The sequence below is a fragment of the Pleurodeles waltl genome, chromosome 7 (genome assembly GCF_031143425.1).
Source record: "Pleurodeles waltl isolate 20211129_DDA chromosome 7, aPleWal1.hap1.20221129, whole genome shotgun sequence".
Classification (NCBI taxonomy): domain Eukaryota; kingdom Metazoa; phylum Chordata; class Amphibia; order Caudata; family Salamandridae; genus Pleurodeles; species Pleurodeles waltl.
Genome location: NC_090446.1, coordinates 1329146187 through 1329171289, shown reverse-complemented (window position 1 = coordinate 1329171289; position 25103 = coordinate 1329146187). Strand labels below are relative to the sequence as shown.

Sequence of the window (25103 nt, the reverse complement as noted above, 5' to 3'; positions counted from 1 at the left end):
AGGGCCTGTAAATTAAATGCTACTAGTGGGCCTGCAGCGCTGCTTGGACCACCCACTGAAGTAGCCTGTCAAACCTCTCTAAGACCTGCTAGCGCAGAGCCTATGTGCGCAGTTTCCTGCCACAGGGTCCTGGCATCTAAATTTACTTGCCAGGCCCAGAACTCCCCTTTTACTACATGTAAGTCACACCTAAGGCACGCCCTAGCTAGCCCTTTTGGGCAGGGTGCCATGTATGTAGAAGGAAGGACATGTGCCATGTAGCGTGGCCTGTCCTGGTAGTGACAAACAGCCTAACTTGGTGTCTCACTGCTGTGAGTGCTACCTACTCATAGGATTGCATTAGAGATGCCCTGCCTTATGTGTAAGGGGTATTGTCTGATTTATGAGGGGTAGCATAGGCATGTTTGGTATGGTTGTCATAGTGGTGAGAAATGCTGCTTACTGGTGTAGGTGTATTTTTTATTACTATCACAGAAATGCCACTTCGAGAAAGTGCGCATTTATCTGTGCTTATGACTTTGGGGTTTTGCAGCTTGTCTCCAATCCACGTCTGGGCAGAGTGACAGTTGGGGCTTTGTGCATACTTCTCAGACAGCCTGAATACAGGGAGGGTGGAGGTGACACAGAGGTGCATCTACATATTGTAAAGCCTTCCTGGGCTGAGAGAAGGGAGAGGCGGGGCACACCTGCATTTCTAAAGACTGTGCCCTGGCCTCACACAATAGAGTCGTTAACCCCCCACTGATGTTTGGAGCCTGTGCTGAAAGGAGAGAGGGGGCACTTCCAGAACCAGTTGTAACTGGCTGGAACCTCCTCTCCCTACCATTGTGAAACACACTGTAGCCCTAGTATAAGTACAGGGGAATTTTCCCCACAATTTGAACATTCTTGGAACTGGACACAGAACGCTGATGAATAGACTCACCAGGAAACCACCTTGAACTGCTGCTGTTGTGCTGACCTGTGACCTGCCTGGTCACTAGAAGGAACTGCCACCATCTGCACCCCTTGTGCTGGCCTGTAGCTGGGCCACCAGCCCTGTGCTTTTCCTTGTTTTTGTTGCTTGTTCCCAGGGGCAGGGTGCTGTGGCCCCTGACCCCTGCAACGATCCTTGCAGCTGGGACTAAAAGGGCTGCAAGAAGCGTTCTGTTGGGTGTCCCGGTGCTTTGCTAAAGCACCCCTCTCCTGAAGAAAAATCACCGCCGCATCCCGAGCTTATAGGAGTGCCCTCGCGCTTGGAGGAGCACTTCTCTGCTGCTTTAATCACCGCCACAGCCCGGGCTTGGAACAGAGCCCTCGCGCTTCCGTGAGCGCTCCCCTGCTGTTAAGGATCACCGCCGCAGCCCGGCTTCCCTTGTGTTTTGTGCGCCGGAGCCGCGCTGCCCCCAGTGCTCCCAGGGCACCAACAAACTCACTGGAAGGAGCGAGCCGCTCCTGTCGTGCCCCCGGGGCGCACGGATCTGGACCCGTGCCCCCGGGGCACTGGTGGACTCCGCTCCACGAGGGAACCACCCTCAGCCGGAGGAGATGAGACGGAACTCCTCTGGAGCATTGCGACCTCCGCGGCTGTACTTCGAGGTCGTGGGTGGGAGGAGGCCTCATAGGAAGCCCCCGCACCGCGAGACCTCGCTGCCCTCGGCATTGCAGGGGCCGGGTACAGAAAGGGAGTTCCTTCCCCCCCCGGCCACTTCCTAAGGGGCACGATCGCCCCGTTCCGTCTTGTGGACAATTGTTTGGCTCCCCCACTTTGTGGAGGGCCAGTCGAGGCCCGGGGGGGCCCTACAAGGATCACAGAACCCCAGAGGGGCCCGTTCTTTATCACGAGAGAGAGGGGGTGCTGATCGCCCCTCCCCCCAAAGAGCACCGCGTGGCCCCCATTTGTGCGCATGGGATTGCCGGGGGCCCCCATGCTCAACTCCTAGGCACTGGGAGTGCCTCTCTACCAGAAAACAGGTACTCTTTAGGAAATCTAGGCTCTAGGAGCCTAATACAGACTTGTGGATATTTTCTATTTCCTACCTCTTTACTGTTCCTACATATATGTGCTAATGCTCCTTTTATGGGCATGTCTAGCTGATATGTATGTATATGACTTGTGGTATATTCTCTAATGTTCCTTTTATGGGTATTTAGGAATTGTTCATGACAAGTGCATATATATTTTACTATAATTCCTGACTACTGCTTATGTTGCAGAATCCTGAGTACTTACGTGTGCTAATGTGACCACTGCATATTCTTGCAGAGTATTAGTAACTTGTGTAACATTCTGACAACTGCTAAGGTAGCAGGGTATTACTTACGTGTAATGGTCTAATTATGTTTTGTGCAATACAGGTTATTTTTACATAGCTCAGTGTTGTGTTTACTTTGTGGTGTACATTTTGCGTCACGTATATTGTGTGTGTTGTGCAAATGCTTTACACATTGCCTCTGAGATAGGCCTGACTGCTCATGCCAAGCTACCAAGGGGGTGAGCAGGGGTTATCTTGGACGTGTAACTCCCAAGCCCTGACTAGAGTGGGTAGGTTCTGCCTGGCTGAGGTGCATACCCTAGCCAACCAGAAACCCCATTTCTAACAACAGCACTACATACTACCTTGAAATAGGCCAAAGATTAATCAAACAGACATCTGCAGAACTTCACATGAGTGAGCCTATAGCCCTAAATCCAATGACACAGGTAAAAAGACCGGTTCACTTCTGTGTGCTGCCATCACCGCGTTCATGCTGCTTGACTCCTGGAAAAGGCAGTAGCCTTTCACCACTGTCCAAAAACACTTCAATCCGTGAGAAAGTTCTATGTCTTGTGGTATATGCATGATACCTATTCGTTCAGGACATCAAAACTCAGCATGAGGGATTCAGACATTGTTGCAGCTGGGGCACTCAGGGCAGGGGTGCACGTTCACCACTGTGCGAGGGACTTTTCGGTCCCAACAAGTGACATGCATGATATGAAGCGCTATTTTAAAACAAGTTCTTGTTACAAAAAAAAAACTTTATTATTTCGTTCTGTGACAGATTTTTATTAGAATTTGTAACAAGTTGCACTAGGTACTTCCACCCAGGCCTAGCCCCCACTTCAAGGTGGCGGCTAAAGGACGCGTGAAAGGTATTGAGAAAGGTACCCTTCTCTCAAATCTTTGTGCCTGATCTCAAAACCTGTAAACGAATTAAAGCGCTTAAAAAAACAGATTCAAGTACAATAAAATGTAAAGTAGCATGCGTTAAGATAATGAAGTAAAGCACAATTCAGACAAGAATATATGTAATGTAAAGCGTTCATACTTGTCGGTTTTGTTGAGCTGCTTCCGGCAGGGCACAGAGTCCCGGATGCAGGTTCCTGTGGCTGGGTCTACGCTTTCCACAATGACGAAAGGGCGCTCCTCCAGCGTGGCCACCGTCAGGTGCTGGTCATCGTCGACGGGCTGCAGGAACTTGCCATATCGTGACCATACAGGGTACTTCATCCGGAGGCCTCCATGTTCCCATAGTCCTACCTGCGTTAGGAAAGAGGAAAGGCGTGTTTACACCATATCATAGGGAAGAGCTAATCAATAAGGCAATATGAAATTCGAAATCCCCAAGGCAAAAACCTGCTAAATTCGGACTCCAAAGGAAAATGCCCACTCGGAAAGCTCGATGTCCAAAAAATAACTTTTTGTTAAGCTCAGTTGACCAGCATAAGGGGAGCAACCAAAGCGGCCACGTTTTCATTTGTCATACGTGAGACATTTCCATGAGTTCAGTGTTCAGAGGTGTGGCATTTTATTCCTTTATGTGTGACACTTTATTGCCAGTAGAATTGGCAGAACTAGAAACAACCTCAGCATGCAGAAAATAGCAAAGTATTTAATATTTCAGGACAAGTAGGTGTAGGCAGGTATTCTAGAAGGGGACAGCAACTGCTAACATCTTTGACAGACATCCATTTAACATCTGAGCGGAATTATTACATTTGCATTACTAAATATTACTAAAAAAAAATCTGTGAATTTACAAGTAGAAATTTTGGGTCCAATCATATTATGTAACATTTAGAATTAGATTGGCTTTAAAGCACAGGACAAAGTATGAGGAGTAATGTAATTAAAACCTGTTCATTTGATTAAACAGATCATTTTTTATTTTGTGCTTGAGCTCAATAACAAATTTAGTCGACCACGGATTTATGTCCCTCAGTTCACATTCTAAGTGGATTTCAAAATTAAATGAATTACATTCCTTTTGATTAGATCTTCACATCACTAACAGAGATACTCCAAAAAGATGAAGAGAAAAGGAAAGTGAGCCAGGAAATATAATTTCCATATGGTGTTAATGATCCTACAATTGTGCTTACATTTGCAAGATAACATGATGCCCTCACACTGTGTGCTTCCAGGCAGTTAAAGTAACAATGTTGGCAGAGCTAAGAAACTCAGTCACAGCTGTAAGCACATCCAGGGGAAAGGAGATTAGCTTTTCACAGGTCCATGTGAGGTGTCCATGGCCTTTTGCTGATCTTTCCCTGCATCCAGTGCTTTAAATGGAAATATAGAAGAACATATATTTACCATTAAGGGTACCTGATTGTTCCCGTAACGCGCCAAAACTCTCCCATTAAATGTATTACATCAATGCTGTGAAGTGGAGGTAGTCCCCTTTTCAAATTGCCCGGTACCCAGTAGTGGGCAGTATCTGCCCAATTAAAGCTCTGTCTGCATCTCGTCTTTCCCTGCATCTCCAAAGGAGTGACTCCAGCTGGCCCTCAAGGTATGTAGCTACCTTTTCCTACAAATGCTTTGTAGGGTATGCAGCTAGTTTTCTGTCAAGCATCTCTCAGGGAATGAGGACAGTTTCTTCCCATGACAATGAAGTTACATCGTCTTCCTGTGAAACTGCCACCTTCTAGCTCCAGCGAGCAACCGCCTTGTATTTAACAACCTTTTTGGACATTGTGATCTACTAGCCACTCTGCAGCTATGGTGGGGAATAGGGTCTTAAATTACTTAAAGTTTGAGTCAGGCTCGAGCCAGATGTCGGGCTCCGGCACAGCTCGATGCTCTCTTGGAACCACGAACCCAGAACAAGTTAAACTGGCTTCTGCCTGCCACCTTTGTTCTCCCCTCCTGCACAAAGTTAAAAACACTATTGTGTCATGTTGCAATCCTGCAGACTGTAGAGTCTGGCTGGGCTCATTCTAGTGTTTCCACCAGTCATTCTGCTGAGGGCTGGCTTTCACACTCACCCCACACCCATCCATTACAGGCGTTGCAGTCAGGTGACCCTGCAAATAAAAGAGGCCGTGAGCACATGCCCTGGGCCAGTTGTGCTAACCGCAACTATGTGTTTATGTTGCTGATTTATAGTAGCATGAGGCCCAGGGACCCCAACATCATACCCGCACCTGCTGCCAGCACAACAGCTACTATGGCTACCCAGTATGAACACCAGAGTCCGCTGGGAGGGCCCATGTATCCCCCCGCATGCTCATGCCCCTGAAGCCCTGCCTGCCATGACCCTGTGCACCAATACGAAAGGGCGATGAGGCACAGCTGGTATAAAGCGCCAACACTGTCTGAAGTGTGCCGCACAGACTAAGGAGCCCCAGTTCAAGCCTGCATGGGGATAGCGACAGCAAAGTGAGGACGAGCGCTGAGTGCTGCGAGCCCCTATATGAAGGTTGGCTTGGCTTGAGGAAGGAAAGAGAGTATTTGCTTCCCATGGCAATAATAAAGCAAGCACATACCCACAGTGAGTCCGTTTGCATGCCTCACACAGCGGCAGCCACTAGAAAAAATCTCACCGCTCCCGCACCCCCACTTGCCTGCTGTGCACAGCGCATGAAAGAATGAGTGATGAGGCCAGCGTGGGAAGCATCCTGCCACGAGGACCTGGGGCCAGTGGCAGGGGTCTTCAGTGCCAACCAGAGAAGGCCCAGCCCGTGGAGGACAAGCCCTGTGAAAGTGCATGATCCCCCTTCAGTAAACAGGGTAAAGACTGTGAGGAAAGGCACGCCCGCAGCCTCAATAAGGCTGCCGTGCCACGGATGAAAAGACAGCCCACCCGAGTGGCGTGTGAGTGGCTGCATTTGTGGGGCCGAGCTGCATGGGGAAAAGCGCCTCTTTGAGGTGTCTGCACTGGGAGCTTCACTCCCTTGTTTGCAGTCTCCACCCCTGCGCGGCCCATGGTTGCCAAGTGACTGCTGATGTGGAGAGGAAATAAAATCTTGTGGCAGCCCGACTGGGTGAGAGCCGTGGCTCGCCGGTGGAGTGAGGATGGTGGCTACAGCACCAACTGGAGGTCCCTTGCCGCACTGCACCTGGGCCTTGACTGGGCCTCAATGTGAGCCAAGTGACAAGCCGCACCTGCACATAGTGAATCCCCACACCTCGAGAACCTGCGAGGCTCGCGGCATCTGGGAAGACTGCTGTGACCTCCTGAAGGGACAGCAGTGCCACCTGACGGTCACCTGCATAAATCAGAGCCAAAAATGTACAGTGCAAGGCAAGCCCGACTGGGGACTTCATAGTAAAATATATAGCAACGCTGCCGACACAGAGACTTACAGTGAATTCAGGAGCGGGGCATGCTCTGTCTCAACCAGCTCCTTGCAGAGATGACACAAGAGCATTGTGTGCCCCCTAGTGGCAGTGGGCCACTGCAGCACTAGAGAAAGTAAAGACTGACCACAAGGAACACTGGGTCCTGCAAGTGTAGCCCGTAGTGGCTCTCTACCACCACCACCAGTGAGAAGAGTGCTCCATATGCCCCTAGCGATAAGCAGCCACCACTGCAGACCTGGAAAACAGGTACGCCAAGCACCAGTGGAGGGCACCCAGGAAGAAGGGCAGAGCACAAAGTCAGAGGTGAGCAGAGGGCTGCACCGGCGAACCTGACGGAACGGGCAGGAGCCAAAGTGAAAGGGAGAGCCCTCATGGACTGAGATGAAATGTTTAAGAGGAAGAGGCCGCGCCATCTGACCACACCGCACCACCAGATAGCCACCGTTGGCCCATCATTGAGCAGGTCACGACAAGTGACCGACACTGCCATGCAAACTGGAAGGGAGCCAGGAGCATGTGCACACGCTGCACCCTCGAGTGAAGATGGGAGGGAGGAAGAGACAACCATCCAGTCAGGGAGTGGTGCACCAAGAAGATCCCGGAAAGGACCACACCTGCGAGAGGTCCAAGTCCTATTTGACAGAACTAAGCCTGCGAGAGGCTGTGACAGAAGGCGTTGCACCATCCGAGATGCAGCACACAAACAGCGATGGATCCATGTGACGCAACATGCGACCCATGATGCAGCGCCACATCAAGAAGAGAAACGGAAAGGAGAGAAGAACGTGGCACAACGCCACAACTTGAAGGATCGAAGAAGAAAGTGTGTGACAGACGTTTTACACAGATGATCAGGAACACCACCGGTGTGCAAGAGAAAGGGAGATAAGCGATAAGACTGAAGATGGGTACCAGTGCTGGAGAGGGCATTCAGCCAGCCACCGGAGTGAACAGATGTCAATGGAGACAGCTCAGCGGCTGGACCAACTGTAAGCCGTCAGCATGTGTGAACCATGTCCAGGCCCCACACTTCTCAGTGCGACCATCCAGCCTCCTGTCACTGGCTGTCTGATATCGATGGCATCGCTGCTGCCAACTGCACATGCCAAGCAAGAGCTGCACGTGGCCACGAAGTCCCTCAAGTCATCCCTTCTCCAAGAAAGACACCGCCACTTGTTGATCTAAACAAATAGATGGTAAGATCGTCAACATTAACAGGTGCATCACCCAAACCACCTAAGGAGCACTGCACCACCAGAATGAAGCCAATGTCAGCAAAGAGACCAGAATGTGACAAGGTATCCCTGGTGCCGTGAGAAGCTGCCCATCCAGGAACCTGCTGTGAGCCCTTGTGAACCTGAAACCTGCCAAAGAGAGCATATTCAACCATCTGGACCATCCACTCTTGGGGTTGCATGAGGCTTGGGCATGGCCCTGTTGGGAGTTCCGCAACAACCCCGTTGGCATGGCCTACAAATGGCCCGTACAGCCCATACAGTCCTGTGGCAATCCAGGGGCAAGGGCCTCAAGGGAATTCTGGTGAGAGGGGAATCCCGCCAAGAGAGATGTGTCTGAGGCAGCTCCATGACACGCACTAGGAAGCACTGAGGTCACAGGCGGAGACTGGTCACCCAAAGACTATTGCACAAAGGCCAATGCATCTGAGTCCTGGCAGCCAGAGCACACAGACCATATGACAACCACTGCTGTGGGTCCAAACACAACTTGGATGTGGTCCTGTTGACTGTTCCTCAGCTACAGCTTTACTCGGCCTGTGATAGGCCAGGCACAGTCCACACGGTGTACCCTGGCAGCCTAGCAAAAGGCCTCGAGGAGACTCCTGTGCGAGGGAGTTCTAGCACGAGAGAGAAGCCTTATGCTGCTCTACCAGTGGATGTTAGGAAGCACCCAGGTTTTCAAGGATGACGCCTTTTCATCCAAGACATACTCAGCCTTTGGAGGTTCACTATCCCTGGAGCCTGAGATCCCCACTACTTCTGATGCACAGCATCAATCTTTGTATATAGACTTCACTACTGCTAAGGCTATGATATCCCAGTGGACTTTGTAAATACAGGGAGTGCAGAATTATTAGGCAAATGAGTATTTTGACCACATCATCCTCTTTATGCATGTTGTCTTACTCCAAGCTGTATAGGCTCGAAAGCCTACTACCAATTAAGCATATTAGGTGATGTGCATCTCTGTAATGAGAAGGGGTGTGGTCTAATGACATCAACACCCTATATCAGGTGTGCATAATTACTAGGCAACTTCCTTTCCTTTGGCAAAATGGGTCAAAAGAAGGACTTGACAGGCTCAGAAAAGTCAAAAATAGTGAGATATCTTGCAGAGGGATGCAGCACTCTTAAAATTGCAAAGCTTCTGAAGCGTGATCATCGAACAATCAAGCGTTTCATTCAAAAGAGTCAACAGGGTCGCAAGAAGCGTGTGGAAAAACCAAGGCGCAAAATAACTGCCCATGAACTGAGAAAAGTCAAGCGTGCAGCTGCCACAATGCCACTTGCCACTAGTTTGGCCATATTTCAGAGCTGCAACATCACTGGAGTGCCCAAAAGCACAAGGTGTGCAATACTCAGAGACATGGCCAAGGTAAGAAAGGCTGAAAGACGACCACCACTGAACAAGACACACAAGCTGAAACGTCAAGACTGGGCCAAGAAATATCTCAAGACTGATTTTTCTAAGGTTTTATGGACTGATGAAATGAGAGTGAGTCTTGATGGGCCAGATGGATGGGCCCGTGGCTGGATTGGTAAAGGGCAGAGAGCTCCAGTCCGACTCAGACGCCAGCAAGGTGGAGGTGGAGTACTGGTTTGGGCTGGTATCATCAAAGATTAGCTTGTGGGGCCTTTTCGGGTTGAGGATGGAGTCAAGCTCAACTCCCAGTCCTACTGCCAGTTCCTGGAAGACACCTTCTTCAAGCAGTGGTACAGGAAGAAGTCTGCATCCTTCAAGAAAAACATGATTTTCATGCAGGACAATGCTCCATCACACGCGTCCAAGTACTCCACAGCGTGGCTGGCAAGAAAGGGTATAAAAGAAGGAAATCTAATGACATGGCCTCCTTGTTCACCTGATCTGAACCCCATTGAGAACCTGTGGTCCATCATCAAATGTGAGATTTACAAGGAGGGAAAACAGTACACCTCTCTGAACAGTGTCTGGGAGGCTGTGGTTGCTGCTGCACGCAATGTTGATGGTGAACAGATCAAAACACTGACAGAATCCATGGATGGCAGGCTTTTGAGTGTCCTTGCAAAGAAAGGTGGCTATATTGGTCACTGATTTGTTTTTGTTTTGTTTTTGAATGTCAGAAATGTATATTTGTGAATGTTGAGATGTTATATTGGTTTCACTGGTAATAATAAATAATTGAAATGGGTATATATTTTTTTTTGTTAAGTTGCCTAATAATTATGCACAGTAATAGTCACCTGCACACACAGATATCCCCCTAACATAGCTAAAACTAAAAACAAACTAAAAACTACTTCCAAAAATATTCAGCTTTGATATTAATGAGTTTTTTGGGTTCATTGAGAACATGGTTGTTGTTCAATAATAAAATTAATCCTCAAAAATACAACTTGCCTAATAATTCTGCACTCCCTGTAGACTCCAACACCATGAGCCCAGGTGTGACAGGACCTACAGTGCCCGAGTGCATTGTAACGTCATGGACAGGTGATTGAGGGATCCAAATTTCGCCAACTCTGCCATTCGTTCCCAGAGTAGTCTGGTTAAAATACTGAGGCATGCTGTGATGCTGAGTGCCCCAGCAATACCTGTAAACGCAGCATATCCGGCGGATTGTCTGAAGAGACTCAGTGGTGTTTATTCTAGTGTTTATGTTTCTCTCCCGCAGTTTGGACTTGGTTGTTTCTTTGAAATTAAGTTTGGGAGGGATGGAGAGTATGGCTGGACTCATTCTAGTGTTTCCACCAGCCACTCTGCTGAGGGCTGGCTTTCACACTCACCCCACACCCATCCATCACAGGCGTCACCAGTCAGGTGACACTGCAAATAAAAGAGACCGAGGGCACGTGCCCTGGGCCAGCTGTACTAACCATTGATTTATATTAGCATGAGGGCCCAGGGCCCCCAACACCACACCGACTATTATATTTTGTTGTTTATGTTTGATTTTGAAAAACAATAATATATATATATATATATATATATATATATATATATATATATATATATATATATTAAAGTTAAAAACTAAGCATTAACATTTGAGGTAAAAAGAATAGCTAAAACGATACCTATTTAGTGGCACATTTCTACAAAGTGAGACCAGAAAACCTGTGATTAATCCCGGCTTCCCTGCTTAACCAAACTGCATAATCTTAGGAAAATATTTTATTTTACCAGTCCCCCTTTTTCTTTACCTCTCAATGGAATTATAGTGACGTATTAATGTCAAAGCTGCTGCATGTTAAATAAATGTGCTGTTTTAAACTCTGTAGGACCATTATCATATTTTACATGATATCTGTTGCAGGATTAGCATGGCAAACCTTTCCAGGGCTCTTGGAGGCAAGCCAGAGTCTTTGCTCGGCTCTGGCCTGGCTCTTGCTCTTAACGTCCTGGCTCACCCACCTCTATTGGTACAGGGGCCGAAAACAAATGACTGGTCTTCTCGCAAACTCGAGTTGTGCAGGCACCTGCTGTGCTTCTAGGTTGTCTTAACAATGTTGGATTCAAGGCAAGCCAGAGGCAATAGAGGGGCCAGTGAGAAAAGGGGAGCATCTGTGCAGTGCACAGAGATTTTCCCCAATCAGGCTATCTCAAGGCGAAATATCAGGGCACTGCCCCTCACTTAAGGCACTCAACAGGCACATGTGCTGTGCTGGGAATCTTCCTGTCCTGAGGGTCTGCGCTGTAGTTGAGGCCTTTGGAGCACTGTGCTTGGAAGGTCTATGTGCTGGTGCTGCTGCGCAGAACATTGGAGATGGGTAAGTGCAATACAATGCCCTTATCTGGTGTTGGCTTTTAGTGGTTTTGGGGCCCTTTACTGGCGACAGATAAGCGCGAATCCATGATGATTGTGGAGGCCCCCAGGTGCTCTCATCACTCTTTTTTCAGAGTTCCTTGCCTCCTTAGACCATGTGTGCAGCTAAAGCACATTAGATGCATGCATGAGGCAAGCCCAGCTTAACCCCACAGATTACAGCCAAATAGTAGGCAGTCACTCAGGATATCTGGTACCTGCATGAGCTCGGCCCAGACCTGCGTGGCCACAGGCTTTATGCTGATTGGCTATCTGTGCAAGCAGGGTCAGGAGCAAATGTTAAAGCACTGAAAAAAACATTTTTGAAAAGAATACATGCTCGTCTGATTTGCCTGAGAAATCTGGAATGTTGCAGCAATGTGGAGAAATACCTAGAATGAGTTACTATAACTCTCAATGACTGACGCTTGGCATCGCTGCGCAACTAGACCATGCATACATGCCAGAAGACCCAATTCAGGCAAGAGACTCGCAATTCGAGCTGACTCCCATCTAAAATTGCCTCTGCTTTAGTATATGTCAATGGGCAAAATACATTCACCATATTTGTTTTCCAAATTTTCCCACTTTCCAGTTTAAAAATGTGGGCATCCATGCAAGACCCGAACTTCAGGGGAGGAAGGCTAAACGTTCAACCAAAGGAGGTGGGGCTAACACTTAAAACAATGGAGCTCAGATTTCCTTAAAACCAATACAAGAAAACAGAGTGATAAATTGTGCATTTTAAACATATTGGTCTAACCTGATACAATTACAACAAAAGTGCTTTAGTGGACTTGACAATATTTATAGGTTAGTGAAAGGTCTTTGAAAAGGGTAATAAGTCATTTGATAACTAAAAAGCAACTGTTACTTATTTAGATAAAACACCCTAGAACCAGTTTTTTTAATGTTAGTTCAAGGAGAGGAAAGATCTTTTCTGACAATTATCTAGAATTATTTTGTAAGGAATGACAATTACTTCATGCAACATTTTTAATTCAGTCTTCAGAAAGGAGCTCCTGCTTGGCTGTTGATTAAAAGATAATTTTCATTGTTGCACCATGTGCTTGTTTGAAGCCACATAAATGTACTTGTCTCAGAATGTTGAACATGCTGGGTGTTGGAAATTTGCCCTTTTTTACAGGGTCACCTCAGATTTGTTTGTCATTTTACTAAACCCTATTTCTGCTGGCTACAGAGCTCTGTGCACTTTACACCAGCTAACCAGGGGTAAAGTGCTAGTGCGCCTCCTTTCAACATGGTGGAATTGGTTCTACATCTGAGTGGAATATTTCACTTACTGATACGTCCTAAGTGCATGATACCAAGAGGTACTAGAGCCTGTGAGTTAACTGTCACAAGTGGAATGTAGCACACATTGTGCCATCCACTACAGTGACAATGTAAACATGATGCATGTCTGCCACTAGCAGCTTGGCCGTGCAAGTTTAAACATGCCCTTGAAGTGAAAACCCTCTAAAAGCTGTTTTCCCAGTAGCAGGGTTGGCTTTCCAATAGGAAACCACTGGGATACAATATTAAGTTTAATAAATATTATCTCCGCCTAGGAAACAGCTACAAATTACAGTTTTTGGCTTAAAAAAAATATTTACTACAAGCGCAACTCACTGGTTCTAATACAACTATTGAATATCATTGGCACATTGTGCTTCTTGGTGCTACATATACCTAAAACTTTGAAAATAAATATCTTCTATTCCCTTATCAGATATTTGTCATTTTGGTGTCATTTTGTTTGTTAAATTATAGTCGTTTTTATTTCATTTTGGGCCAGATGTATCAAAGCTTTTTGCATTCACAAACGGTGCGAATGCCCGTTTGCGAATGCAAAAATCCCTTTCAGAATGTATCAAAGGCATTTTGAATGCAATTTTAAGGAATCGCTAAAATAGCGATTCCTTAAAATTGCGACCCTGTTTAGAGAGTCGCAAATTGCGACTCACTAAATAAGAAATCGCAAATAAGGAATCCTTATTTGCGATTTCTAAATCACATGTATGAAGTAATTCCTTAATGCGAATTGGGCATTAAGGAATCGCAATTACCACTAAGTAGAACTTGGTGGTAGCCATGTGCAAATTTAAAAAATGCATTTAAAATGCATTTTTTAAATTTACATGGAAAGCACACATGCCCTTTTGGCATGTGTGCACCTTACATGTTGTTAAAAAATGTTTTGGGGTGCAGCAGAGGGGGCCTTAGGCCCCCAGCACCCTGGACTTTGCATTTCCCAAAATTGCGAATTCCAGTTAGGAATTCGCAATTTGGCACATGCAAAATATTTGCAAATATGGGCCGACAGGCCCATAGATGCAAATGGGGGCTGTATCGCAATTTGCGAGTCGGTAATAGCATTTGCGATTTTTAAGAAATCGCTATTACCGAATCGCAAATATGATACATTGCATTTTGCGAATCAGAAATAGCGATTTCTTAAAAATCGCTATTTCCGATTCACAAAAGGCATTTTTCATATATCTAGCCCTTTGTTTTTTTATTGTTTTGCACTTCAGCTTTATTACTTTGTTAGTACTGCATAAGTACTTTACACATTGCACTAAGTGAAGTCTGTCTGCTCCATGTCATACCCACGGGATTAAGCTCAGGATGAATGACTTTAAGGGTTCACATGGACAAGGACTGTGATTATTATTTGAGGTGGGTTTTTACCTCCCCCTCAATTAATCACCCTATTTCTTACACTGTGTTAATGCATCTGATTTCAAGAGGTTGACTAGCAAGGTTCCCAGGTTTGATTCATAGTGCATTTTCCAGTACGCCTGATGGTAAAAAAGTCAGTGTCAATCTCAATCAGTTGACAATATTACTTCCTGTTAATAATTGTGCCAGGAATCTGCGCTATTCTAAATCAAAATGTTGATAGCAGCCTACATTGAGCAGTTCTCATATGAGATGAATGAACTAAAGAACTGGCAAACATTTTAATTGCCTCGAAATAACTTTGCAACAAATGGTATTCTAGCATGCAAAAGTTACACATATTCCTTCAAGCACCAAAATACATCGAATGTGTGGCTGATGGGATTGCAAAGAGGTCACATCAGCAGAAAGAGAAATAAGACCTCTTAATAGCACACCTTATAATAATAACCATGCATTCCATTATTTTATGAAACCACAAGCACATAAAGTGTCAAATTACCTCAGTTACCAATGTTGTATTTAAATCCTGAAAAGGCAGTGTGCCTTTTAAAATGCAACATTTGTTTTACCAATTTCCCCAACATTCCTTTGAGAAGAATGACAATATTCTGTATCAGATTTGTTCTCAGAATGTCTATTGCAATTGTAGTAATTATATTGGCCTGTGTAGAGAATGAAACAGCCTTGAGTGGGACACAAAAGAGACACCAGGCAGACAACATGGTTACCAGTTTGCCATTGTAATACAGCAACAAATTGTAAACCAAGTAGTGTTTCCTTTGTGCAAAGCTTTTGCACTGACTATCTCTTACAAATTGGATCAGACTTATGCCATGCTTAGTTTGACAGCAGAATAAGGTTTCTAAAGCATTTTCCTACCAAGCTCACTAATTTGAAGAGGCAAGACACAATGATGCAATGCATACACAAAGGGAGCAAGGGTGTACTTTCTCTGCATGGACACCATCCAGGAGAAAAAAACCCACAAAAGCCATACGTTAAAGCAAGTTCCACATCTGACTTACAGTGCATCAGAAACTGGTCGGATGTCTTCTGCTTATTGATTTCTAATGACTCTAAGAGGTTATTAGAGAACCAGATATCAAGCTACTTCATCGTTCTTGGTTGCCATTGAAGGCCAGGCTGCCCAGTACAAGAGTAGCGACAATCAACATTGGGGGGCACAACCTCCGTCTTATCTCTATTTAAAGTAAAGCCCTAAAGCTCAACGAACAACTCAATCAAAGAGATTACCTTACGAATCACGGTATCAGAGTCCCAAAAAAAGGGTTTATAGCCTGGAGGAGCAAAAGAGGGAATAAAGGAAAGCTCTGATGGGTTCCTTGATGTAGAGAAAGGGGGAGGAAAGATTGCCCTTGATTCTAATTCTAGCAACAGGAGAGGAATACAGAGACATGATCGTCAAAGAGAATGAGGATCCCAAGTCATAGCAATCAGGGGCAGCTTCAAGAAAAGCCAGTAAACTATATCAAATGACTTCTCAGCATTTAGTGGCAGGGATGCGGGCAGAGCAGCTTTCGCAATTACATGGCAGAACATTACCAAACTTGGATTGTGACTGGTGAATTAATTTAGGAATCAAGGGTTCCAAATGCTTTGCCCAAATCTTTTCATATGTTTTGGCTTTCATATTCCGAATGGAAATAGGTCTATAATTCTTAGTATCAAGATGATCTTTCCCCTTCTTGATAAGATCAACTATCGCAGCCTCAGCGGCTAAACCAGTTACACTATCAGAAAGAGCAAAATGTTCAAAAAACGATCCTACAGGTAACAAGATTGGTTCAGATAAGCATCTGTAGAACTCGATTGGGAGACCGTCAGGACCAGGAGCTTTTCCTCAGGGAATAAGCCTGATTTCTTGAATAATTTCTCAAGATTCAATCGGTATATTGAGTGGTAAGTTTTCTATGTCCAGAAAAAAGGATTTCATAGGTACATGTCTGACAAAGGACGCACAGGAGTCTTGAGTGACTGAACTCATCGGGGTGTAAAGAGAAGTGCAGACATCTTGAAAGATCTTTAAGATGTCTGAAGTCTTGGGTTTGACACCAAGCTGGGAATCTTTGTTTGCTGTGGTGATAGAGCTATTCTGTTTACATTCAGGTAGGATGCTAGGTATTTACCGGCTTTATTCAAGTACAGAAGTTTCTTACTTTTAGGGCCTGAACTTCCAACTTTGCCCTCTTATTAAGAATTAAGAATTAAATTATACTCATATTTACATTTTTTAATCTTCCCCATTAAGAAAGGGTCACTAGAGTGTCTATATAAGGATGTGTTATCTTTAATCGCGTTGTCAAGATCACATAAAGAAACTTTGATATCTTTATTCTTTTAGCCATCCGACTGATACAAAAGCCTCTAATTTTGCATTTTAAAGTGTCCCATAAGACCACCGGAGAGAAAACCAATCCTGTATTTTCCTTCAGGAATTGTGAAATCTCCTTATTCAGCCAAAATGTTTTTCTTCAGATTCGAAGAGCTCCTTATTTATATGCCATGAGCCTCTCTTGGGATGGGTATGGGGGAATCTGAAGGTGGCTGTAATAGCAGCATGATCGGATACTGGTATAGGTTCTATAGTGGAGTCTAAAGTGTCTCAAGAGAGGCCTGCACTAAGCAGTAGATTATCAATTCTACAGAAAGAGTTGTGAGAAGGAGAGAAAAATGTAGGGTCACTACCTGAAGAGTTCTGCAACCATCAAACATCCACTAAAGTGTGAGACTTAACAAAATTAAGCATGGCATTATGAGCCTAGGGCAGTCTATATTGAAATGCGGATTGTGATAGGCAGATTGAAGCCCCTTCCTCCCCTCAGCACAATGTATGCTGAATTTGGTAAAGAGGAAAGCTTAGAACTTACAGTGGGCCAGAACTGTGGAACATCACCATTGGGGGCCTAAACATTAATAACATATAGTTCTCCATCACTGTGGGCAAGTCTGGCTATACACTAAGGGTGGGTGTAACTCACAGAGTTGTACTGCCGGGAATTCTGTGGATTTGCAAAAAAACTCTATGAGATTCAGTGGAGTTCTGCCCACTCCCTAAACTGTACCGCATGTTGCATCGTAGTCTCCATGCCTTCTGCACTGTGCCGGCAGCCATGCTGCCACTGGTGACTAATGTAAGTAGGACTTCTGTTGTGTCTGGCCGCTCCCATGCTCAGCAGGCAGATGAAATGTGGATGCGTAGATAGGGCGGCTGAACTTCGCACACTGCTCCCACACTAATGTATACACAGGCATCTCATTTACATAAGCAGGCTCACTGAATGGGTAAAGGTTGAACAGGGAGCTCTGCCATCTCCACATTACTGCATGTTGAACACCTGGCTGTAAATTAGCTGGTCCCTTCCACGCACCCCCTTGCGTGGAAGGGGCCAGCCTTTTATGCAATGTGCTGCACCGTTAATAGTGCATTCATGTTCCATGAAGACAATCATCCTAGATGCTGCCTCTGGGGTTTGACAGAACAAAAATAATACTAAAAATGTTTGCATAGAGCAAAGCAGAAGGCTGAAATGGGCCTTTTAGAGGCACTTTAATGCAATGTAACAACTCCCACAGCACTGTGCATGATGTTTTGGTGGCTTATTATGGAGGCACGTTCACAGGGAACACTTACAGTGCATCAGAGAGAGCCTACAGGGCTGCTTGCTAAGTCCAGGAAGAGGCCATGGACATAGCAAGCAGCCCGACTCAACTGTGTCCAGCAGATTCCATGCCTGCAGCCTGTGGTGGGCTTGGGGAAATAGAGGAGGGTCTTGGATCCCTGCAACAATAGTTATTTCCAACTGTGTCCTTTTCTGGATCGATGCACTAAGCACTGTCCCTTCCATCACCTACTGAAATGCCTCCTTTGTACCTGGTTAGCCAGGCTCCTTGGACTCGGAATAACAGACTCTGGCCCTCATTATGACTTCGGCGGTGTTTTCCTAAGACTGGTGAAGCCACAGGCACCAGAAGACCTACAGTGCTGGCGGTCTTCTGACCGCCATATTATGAGTACTGAAGGATTTCCGCCACAATTTGGGCGGAAATCCTCCAGTAGTCTTGCTGGCGGTCGAAGGCGCAGAGGCAGTTCCATCATCACCGCCACTGCAAAAGGACGAGCAGTAATACGGCATGGCGGTGTACTGATGGCATGGCGCTGCTGGCGGGGGAAGTGCTAGTTCCCTGGCGTACGACCTCCCCACTAGACAAGGTAAGCTGATGGTCCAAAGGGGCATGGGGGTGGGAGGATGGGGGGTGTTGTGTGTGTGTGTGTGTGAGTGGGTGTTGTCTGCATGTGTGAATGTAAGTGTGTATGCGTGTGTATGGGTGTTTGAATGCATGTGTGTATGGGTGTCTGAATGCGTGTATGACTGCTGAAGTGAGTGCGTGTTGGTATGTTTGTGTGAATGCGTGTCTGTCGATGCGAGTGAATGAGTGTATGTATGCTTGTTAGTGAATGCATGTATGTAAGTGTTGGTGAGTGAGTGTATGTAAGTGTTGGTGAATGAGTGTATGCGGGGTGCGTGTGGGTGTGTACGTGTATGCGGGGAGGGGGGTGCTGTCATTGAAGGGGGTGGGGAGAAGGGTGCTGTTATGGAAGGGTGGTGTGGGGAGGGGGTAATGTTATGGAAAGGGGTAGGGGGGTGCTGTCATGGAAGGGGGGTATTGTAATTGCACTGGGGGTTGGGGGTTGGGGGAGTCGTCTGCCGGTGACAGGAAAGACATTTCCTGTCACTGGTAGCCTTTCCGCCAGGGTTTTTGTGGCAGTGCTACCGCCGCAAAAACCGTGGCAGAAAGGAGATTCGTGATAGTGCCAGCGGTCTTCAGTGGACCGCCGGGTCAGAGATGCTGATCTCCGGCTGCCCTACCGCCCTAGTGGTACCATCGGGGATGTGGGCCAATTGGCCACACTCATAATATTGCGGTCTTCACCACCGGCTCGTCGGCGGTGAGACTGCCACCACAGCCTTCGTAATGAGGGCCTCGGGGCTCAATCTCCACATGGCTGCCCTTAACCCTGCACCTTCATTCTCTATTTCCCGCCCTCTCTTTTTGATCATGCCACACCCATCCATGAGATGTGATCGTTGCTCCTCCCCTGCTTCCGCAAGTCAGGCCTGTCCTACTGTCCACTAGTACTGTTGAAGCCATTTTAAAGAGCAAAGGAGAGTGAACACAATTGAAAAGTTTTTTTAAGCGCAGCTATGCTTACTCAACAGAGGAGTGGGTGGCAAACTCCGCCATGCAGTGGTTGGCCAGCGGAGTCTTTGCCAAACTACCCGCTCCAAGGAGAGTGGGCAAAACTCTGAGCGCTCTGCCGGCACCCCTATTATACACCATCTGCCATCATTATTCTGTTGTACTGATATTAAAAGAGACCAAAGTGTTTTGTAGTGAGTGTAATCACCTCAATCCTCCTGGAGAGGGCAGGTGAGTAGGCCATAGCAGCGATCAGGCCAGAGCAAAAAGAATGGGCATGTTTGTGAGCAATTTTAGTTTAGTGGAGAAAAATGATATGCTCTACAGACCAGTACAATAATTCAGTATTTTACTAGGTTTTACCGGGTGATTTAGCTAAATTACTTTTAAGGCAGGTATCTAAAACAGAATGATGGAGTACAACGTGAACTGGGATGCGGATGCCCAAACAGAAGACAGCAGGGTTTATTCATCTAAGATTACTGGATTGATCCCCATGACGTGGTGGAACACACAAAAGGACAGAAGACAAAGAGATAATAGAGACCAAAGAAAAAGCAAGCCCAATTAGCCTGTCTACTAGAAGAGAGGAAAAGTCCTAGCGGACAAACCATAAACCTAAGAGGCTGTGGAAACATGTGCATACGTACAGACAGTGGGGACATCCACCTCGCCAGCAACAAAACAACAAATTAAACCATGAAGATATAGTGAGGCAGCTAACATGCATAAAAACAGCAATACTTGTAAGAAGAGTAACACACCTGCCTACAAAACATCAAAAGAGATATAAGTCCAAACGATCATAGAGTAAAATAAAAGATGATAAAAACAGAAATATAGAATATGGGTAGCCAATTGTCTATCAGTAGGCTTCAAAAAGATAGAGCAGACCTCTAGAGAACAAGTATGTAAATAAGCAGACACCCACTGTAAAAGATAAAAAGAAAGACAAGGAGAAGACAACCATCACCCCGATTCAAGCTCCATGTACAATGAAAATAAAAAAGACCACATGAAATGAACATTAAACTCTACAAGTCGCAATGCACATAATACAAAAGGGGAAAAAGGGCTAAGGAAAAAGACCAATATCTAGTCAAAATAAAACCATCAACATAGTGTCAGTCAGAGATTTGATCCCCATCAGAGGAGGCAGAGTTACACTACATGATGTCTCCAGAAAATGCCACCTAATTAAGAGCGGAGCACAAGCCAAACAGTTCTCTGTGGGAAGATGTTAAAGAGGTGCAAAATGTACTGGCAGTGGCGATGAAGTGTTTTTGCATTGGAAGGGATGTGTGTGTTCAATTTCAAAGTCTCTTCGAAAGGAGATCTGAAGGGTAGTCGAAATCTAGGACTCTAAATACTCAACAAAGGAGAGGGCCTTTTCATCAGTGCCTTCTGGAATCCCACAAATTCAAAGATTACCACACCTACTGCAATCATCAATAGATGTTATTTTACGTTTGAGAGAGGAAATAGTCTGATCAGACCTCTGAAGCTGTTTCCCGAGGGCTGCAGTGCGATCTTCTACATTACTTACTCTAGTTTCGATCTGATTGAGTCTAATGTTTAAGTGTTTAAGGTCTCTCCTAACGTAGCGACTTCCATCTACAGGAGATCAGTATTTGACTTAGTACTTTGTGCAATACAATTTACAGCTTTGAACATTTTCAGGATAGCTTCCATTGAGGTGAAATCGGCTGACTTATGGTTGATAGGAGATTCTGGGAATGGATGTTCCTGTTTGGTATGTTTTCGTTTCCCTTTGGAGTCCTTACCCTTAGAATCTGGACATGATGTATTTATCAGACCTTTTTGTCTTACTCTATATAAAGATTGTCTCGGATCAGGGCCTCCAGTATGAAATCCTAGACTGCAGAGACCAGAAGAAAGGGCTCAAATGAGGAGGCAAATAATAACTTGAACCTTGTACAGACCAGCTAAAACAAAATTTGGGGCAATGATCAAGAGCCATGTATGCCCTGCTATTAGATGGCGTTAGAGAAATAAATATACGAGAGCAGGCATGCCATTTGTACTACAATTGTTCATAGAAAGAGCAGATCAGTGTATTAATACCAGTTAACAGCAACATTGGAAACATCACAGTCAGATTAAGAAGCATGAATAATGTAGCCATCCCAGTGGGAAAGTGCCTTTTAATCGCATATTCAGGTTGTCGGGTGAAATCTTTATCCTGGTACATGCAGGGATTTGTAGATCAAAGGGATCATCAAAATCCCAGGGGTCCAAACTTAGAACAGAATCATAAATATAAAAAAGTGCATTGCCATGAAGACTAGAGATGAAGGTAGGTGGTCAAGGGACACCAAAAAATTAAATTCACCTGTGTCCCCCACTCACTTGACCAGAGTCACGTAGAGATTTCTGGCTCCCAACACCATAAACGCTGCAAGGCAGTTCAGACAAAAGCCTGGTTCGAGCGGTGCCATTTTGGGAGCAGCACGATTCTTCCGAGAAGCTCCAAGAATAATGTACTGCAGCTACACATGGGCCCCCCTGCATCACAGAAAGTGTCCCAAGATGCCAGGAAGCCCCTTCCATGTTTGTGGACAGTAAAGCAGCAGCGCACTTCACTCTAAGTGTGCCAACGCAGTGATAACTCAATGGAGCTCACAGAGGAGCGGCCCTCCAGAGCGGTGCTCAAGCCACGCCCGTGTTCTGTGTTCTTCTAATAGAAATTTGTAAAAAGTGGTTTACACTAAATGAGGCCTATTAGTAATATATAAATGCATATAATAGACAGCTGTGATCACCAACCTATGGTTTTAGGAAGTGAGTGTTCTTGTTTTGCTAATACTTTTGGTGCTGTTTGACAAAGCTTTAGAAAACTTTCCAAAAAAGTTCATCCACCTCAGCTCCATCCTTTAAAATTTCAGGGGGATCTGTCAAGCGGAGAAGGAGAAAATGGGTGGGTCCTAAAACACAAATTCTACATGCAAATTGAATAGAGTTTTTTTAACGTGATGCAGAGAAAAAGGCTGAACTGAATTACACCATATATTGCAGAAAGCAAGATCTTTATCCAGAATGCATGCTTTGTGTAATTTGGTGTTAACCTGTTCAGATGTTTTAGGGAAATTAATGTTAAAAACTAGAGATATCTGGATGTTTGGTCCAGTGGAACTCCAGCAGGACCGCAAATTAAAAAAATATTGGGCCCGATTTAGAACTTGGCGAAGAAGAATGCTCGTGACGGATCTCCCATCCACATTATTATGATCCCATTTTATCCTATGGGGACAGTAATACGGTGGATGGAATATCCGTCACATTTATGACTGAGTACTCCAGCCGCCAAGTTCGAAATCAGGCCCATGATGTTTTGATGGGGTCACAAGGGACTTTTTTTTTCCTCTTGGCCAGCTCGGTCTTGCTGGACCACTGAGTCCTGTTATGAGTGATGTGATATGTGATGTCTTAATCAGTGCATGGTAGGGCACGTTATAGTTAGTTCTGTAATCAATAACTGGTGAATTTCCGTTTTTTGCATTTAAAATGGGACATTATAACTGATATTTTCACCTAAGTATAACATCAGTTTAGCCTTTGTTTTGTTTCAATGAAGTTCTAGGATTTCTTTTACATAAAGTAAGATTACCATTCCTAGCTATGATATCACTATCTATATGTAGATACATATTTATACATATACATATATATACATACATATAGATAATTTGTATAAATACTTTTTTATCTTAAACACATCTCTTTGCACATTTTGCAGCAGCCAATCATATACTATGTGCAGTACATTTTAAAGAATGATTTGCTTATCCACAGTGGTTTTGTGTCGCAGGCTGGGCCATCACAGCATTACGAATGCACATGCCACTATTCCCCAGTGCACCAACCAGGATTCAGGTCTGAGGCTGGCTAGACACAGTGACATCTGCAGTGATCTCATCAAACAGCTGAGCTTTCCTAACCTAAAAGAATGCATTTACTACAGATTTCTACTTTCATTTTCATTTAAGGTGTGTATGTTGTATTTTACATGTATTTACCTGAAAGACCAACAAAATAGTTGCACAGTATTTTGTTCTTTTCAGCCACTTCGCTTATCCCGTCACCATTGTATTAGCACAAAATCATTTTTTAGCCCAATGGTCGTGGCGCTCATCTCTAGCATTGCAATGAAAAGAAAATACAATTCAATGGGACTTTAAAATCCGTACACGCCTAATGTGCGAGTGTGAAAAGCTTTGGATTTACAAATCTACAAGAATGGGAAACATTAAGAGCAAATTGGCAACTCATCTGTGGATGTATGCTGTGTCGAATCACTATGTTTCATACAAGACATGCAGGTGCAGCTCCTCTGCAAGAGCAGAGGAGCGTCGCCCCCCACCAGCAGCTCCTCTGCTAGGTCAGAGGAGCGTTGCCCCCACCAGCAGCAGGGCTGAAAACCTTTAAAAATAAAACAATAATAAACAATTGTTTTATTTTTAAAGGGGCGGGCCATGGAGGTGACAAACAGTGAGGGGAGTGAACAGAGAACTCCCCTCAGTGCGCATGTATGTTTGGCCGTCTGTCTTGGGCCGACCAAACACACATGCTCACAAGGGCTCTCTCCACCCTGGCACTGTGTTGCTGGGTTGGAGATAGTAAGTCCAGGCTCCCAGTCTGCATTGGAGCACCCAGCCAGGGCACTCCAGCCAATCATAATGCTGCTCTGAGCCGTGTCATGATTGGCCACAGGGCAGGCTGGAAGTCTGTGCCTGCAGAGGGGCAGAGAGAGAGGTGCGGCTGTGCAGAGAAGGTACTTTTTTTTTTTAGTATATATATTTTATTTTTGTTCCCCCCGCCTCGCCACTTTTCCGAGTCCCCAGCTGCGACTCGAGACATGTTAGACATTTGTCATAGGGAGCAATGACCACGTACATTTTTTTTCGGCCAGCCAGTGCAGCAGCAAACAACCGACCACATCAGCTGTATACAGCAATATCAGTACTGACAAAATACTGAGCTAAGAATGATAGACCAAAAATATGAACTATAGAAGAGCAGAGATGGCAAAGAACTGACATTCCTGACCTCTGTCTCACTCAATAGATTGTCCCTAACATATAAATGTTTACTTGCTGTGCTATAGTGGATTTTGTTTTTGCTCAAAACTTGCTCTGACTTTCAGATTGCTATTCCAATGCCACTTCCCAGTATTCTTTATGTATTCGTCAGAAAGAAACATCAGGGAAGGTTCACACAGTCAGAGTGATTACCTTTAACTAGGCACAAGCAGTGGGGGGCATGGCTAAGATGGTGGCCACAACGGAGGTTACTAACGAGCTCCGAAGCTGGTCCATGCATTATCTTCCTTGCCATCTAACCACACTATCCTGCAAAGTGTGACCCCAGCTGCTCTCTTATCAAGAAGGCATCACCCGACGGTGTAACCGGTGTGCTTGGCTTTGGTCCTGCAGAGCTTGGGGTCCATTGGCGCTGCCTGGGACAGGGCTTACAACATCGCAGCCTGCTGCTAGGTGGGGGTCGCACTATGGAAAAAGCCAATATGCCACTGAGTACCCCCGCATGACGAGGACAATTAGCTCCTACTTCTGACCCTGAAGGAGTGAGGAGTAGCCCCTGACTGC

At 45.5% G+C, this 25103-nt stretch overlaps 1 protein-coding gene across 1 annotated transcript in view; it reads right to left on the bottom strand.

Annotated features, from left to right (window-relative positions):
• Positions 1-25103, bottom strand: part of GRIN2D (glutamate ionotropic receptor NMDA type subunit 2D) — a 1291669-nt gene that overhangs the window by 646919 nt on the left and 619647 nt on the right. Inside the window, exon 5 of the mRNA XM_069200679.1 lies at positions 3292-3503. Within this exon, the coding sequence (XP_069056780.1) occupies positions 3292-3503 (212 nt within the window). The remainder of the gene's footprint in view (positions 1-3291; positions 3504-25103) is intronic.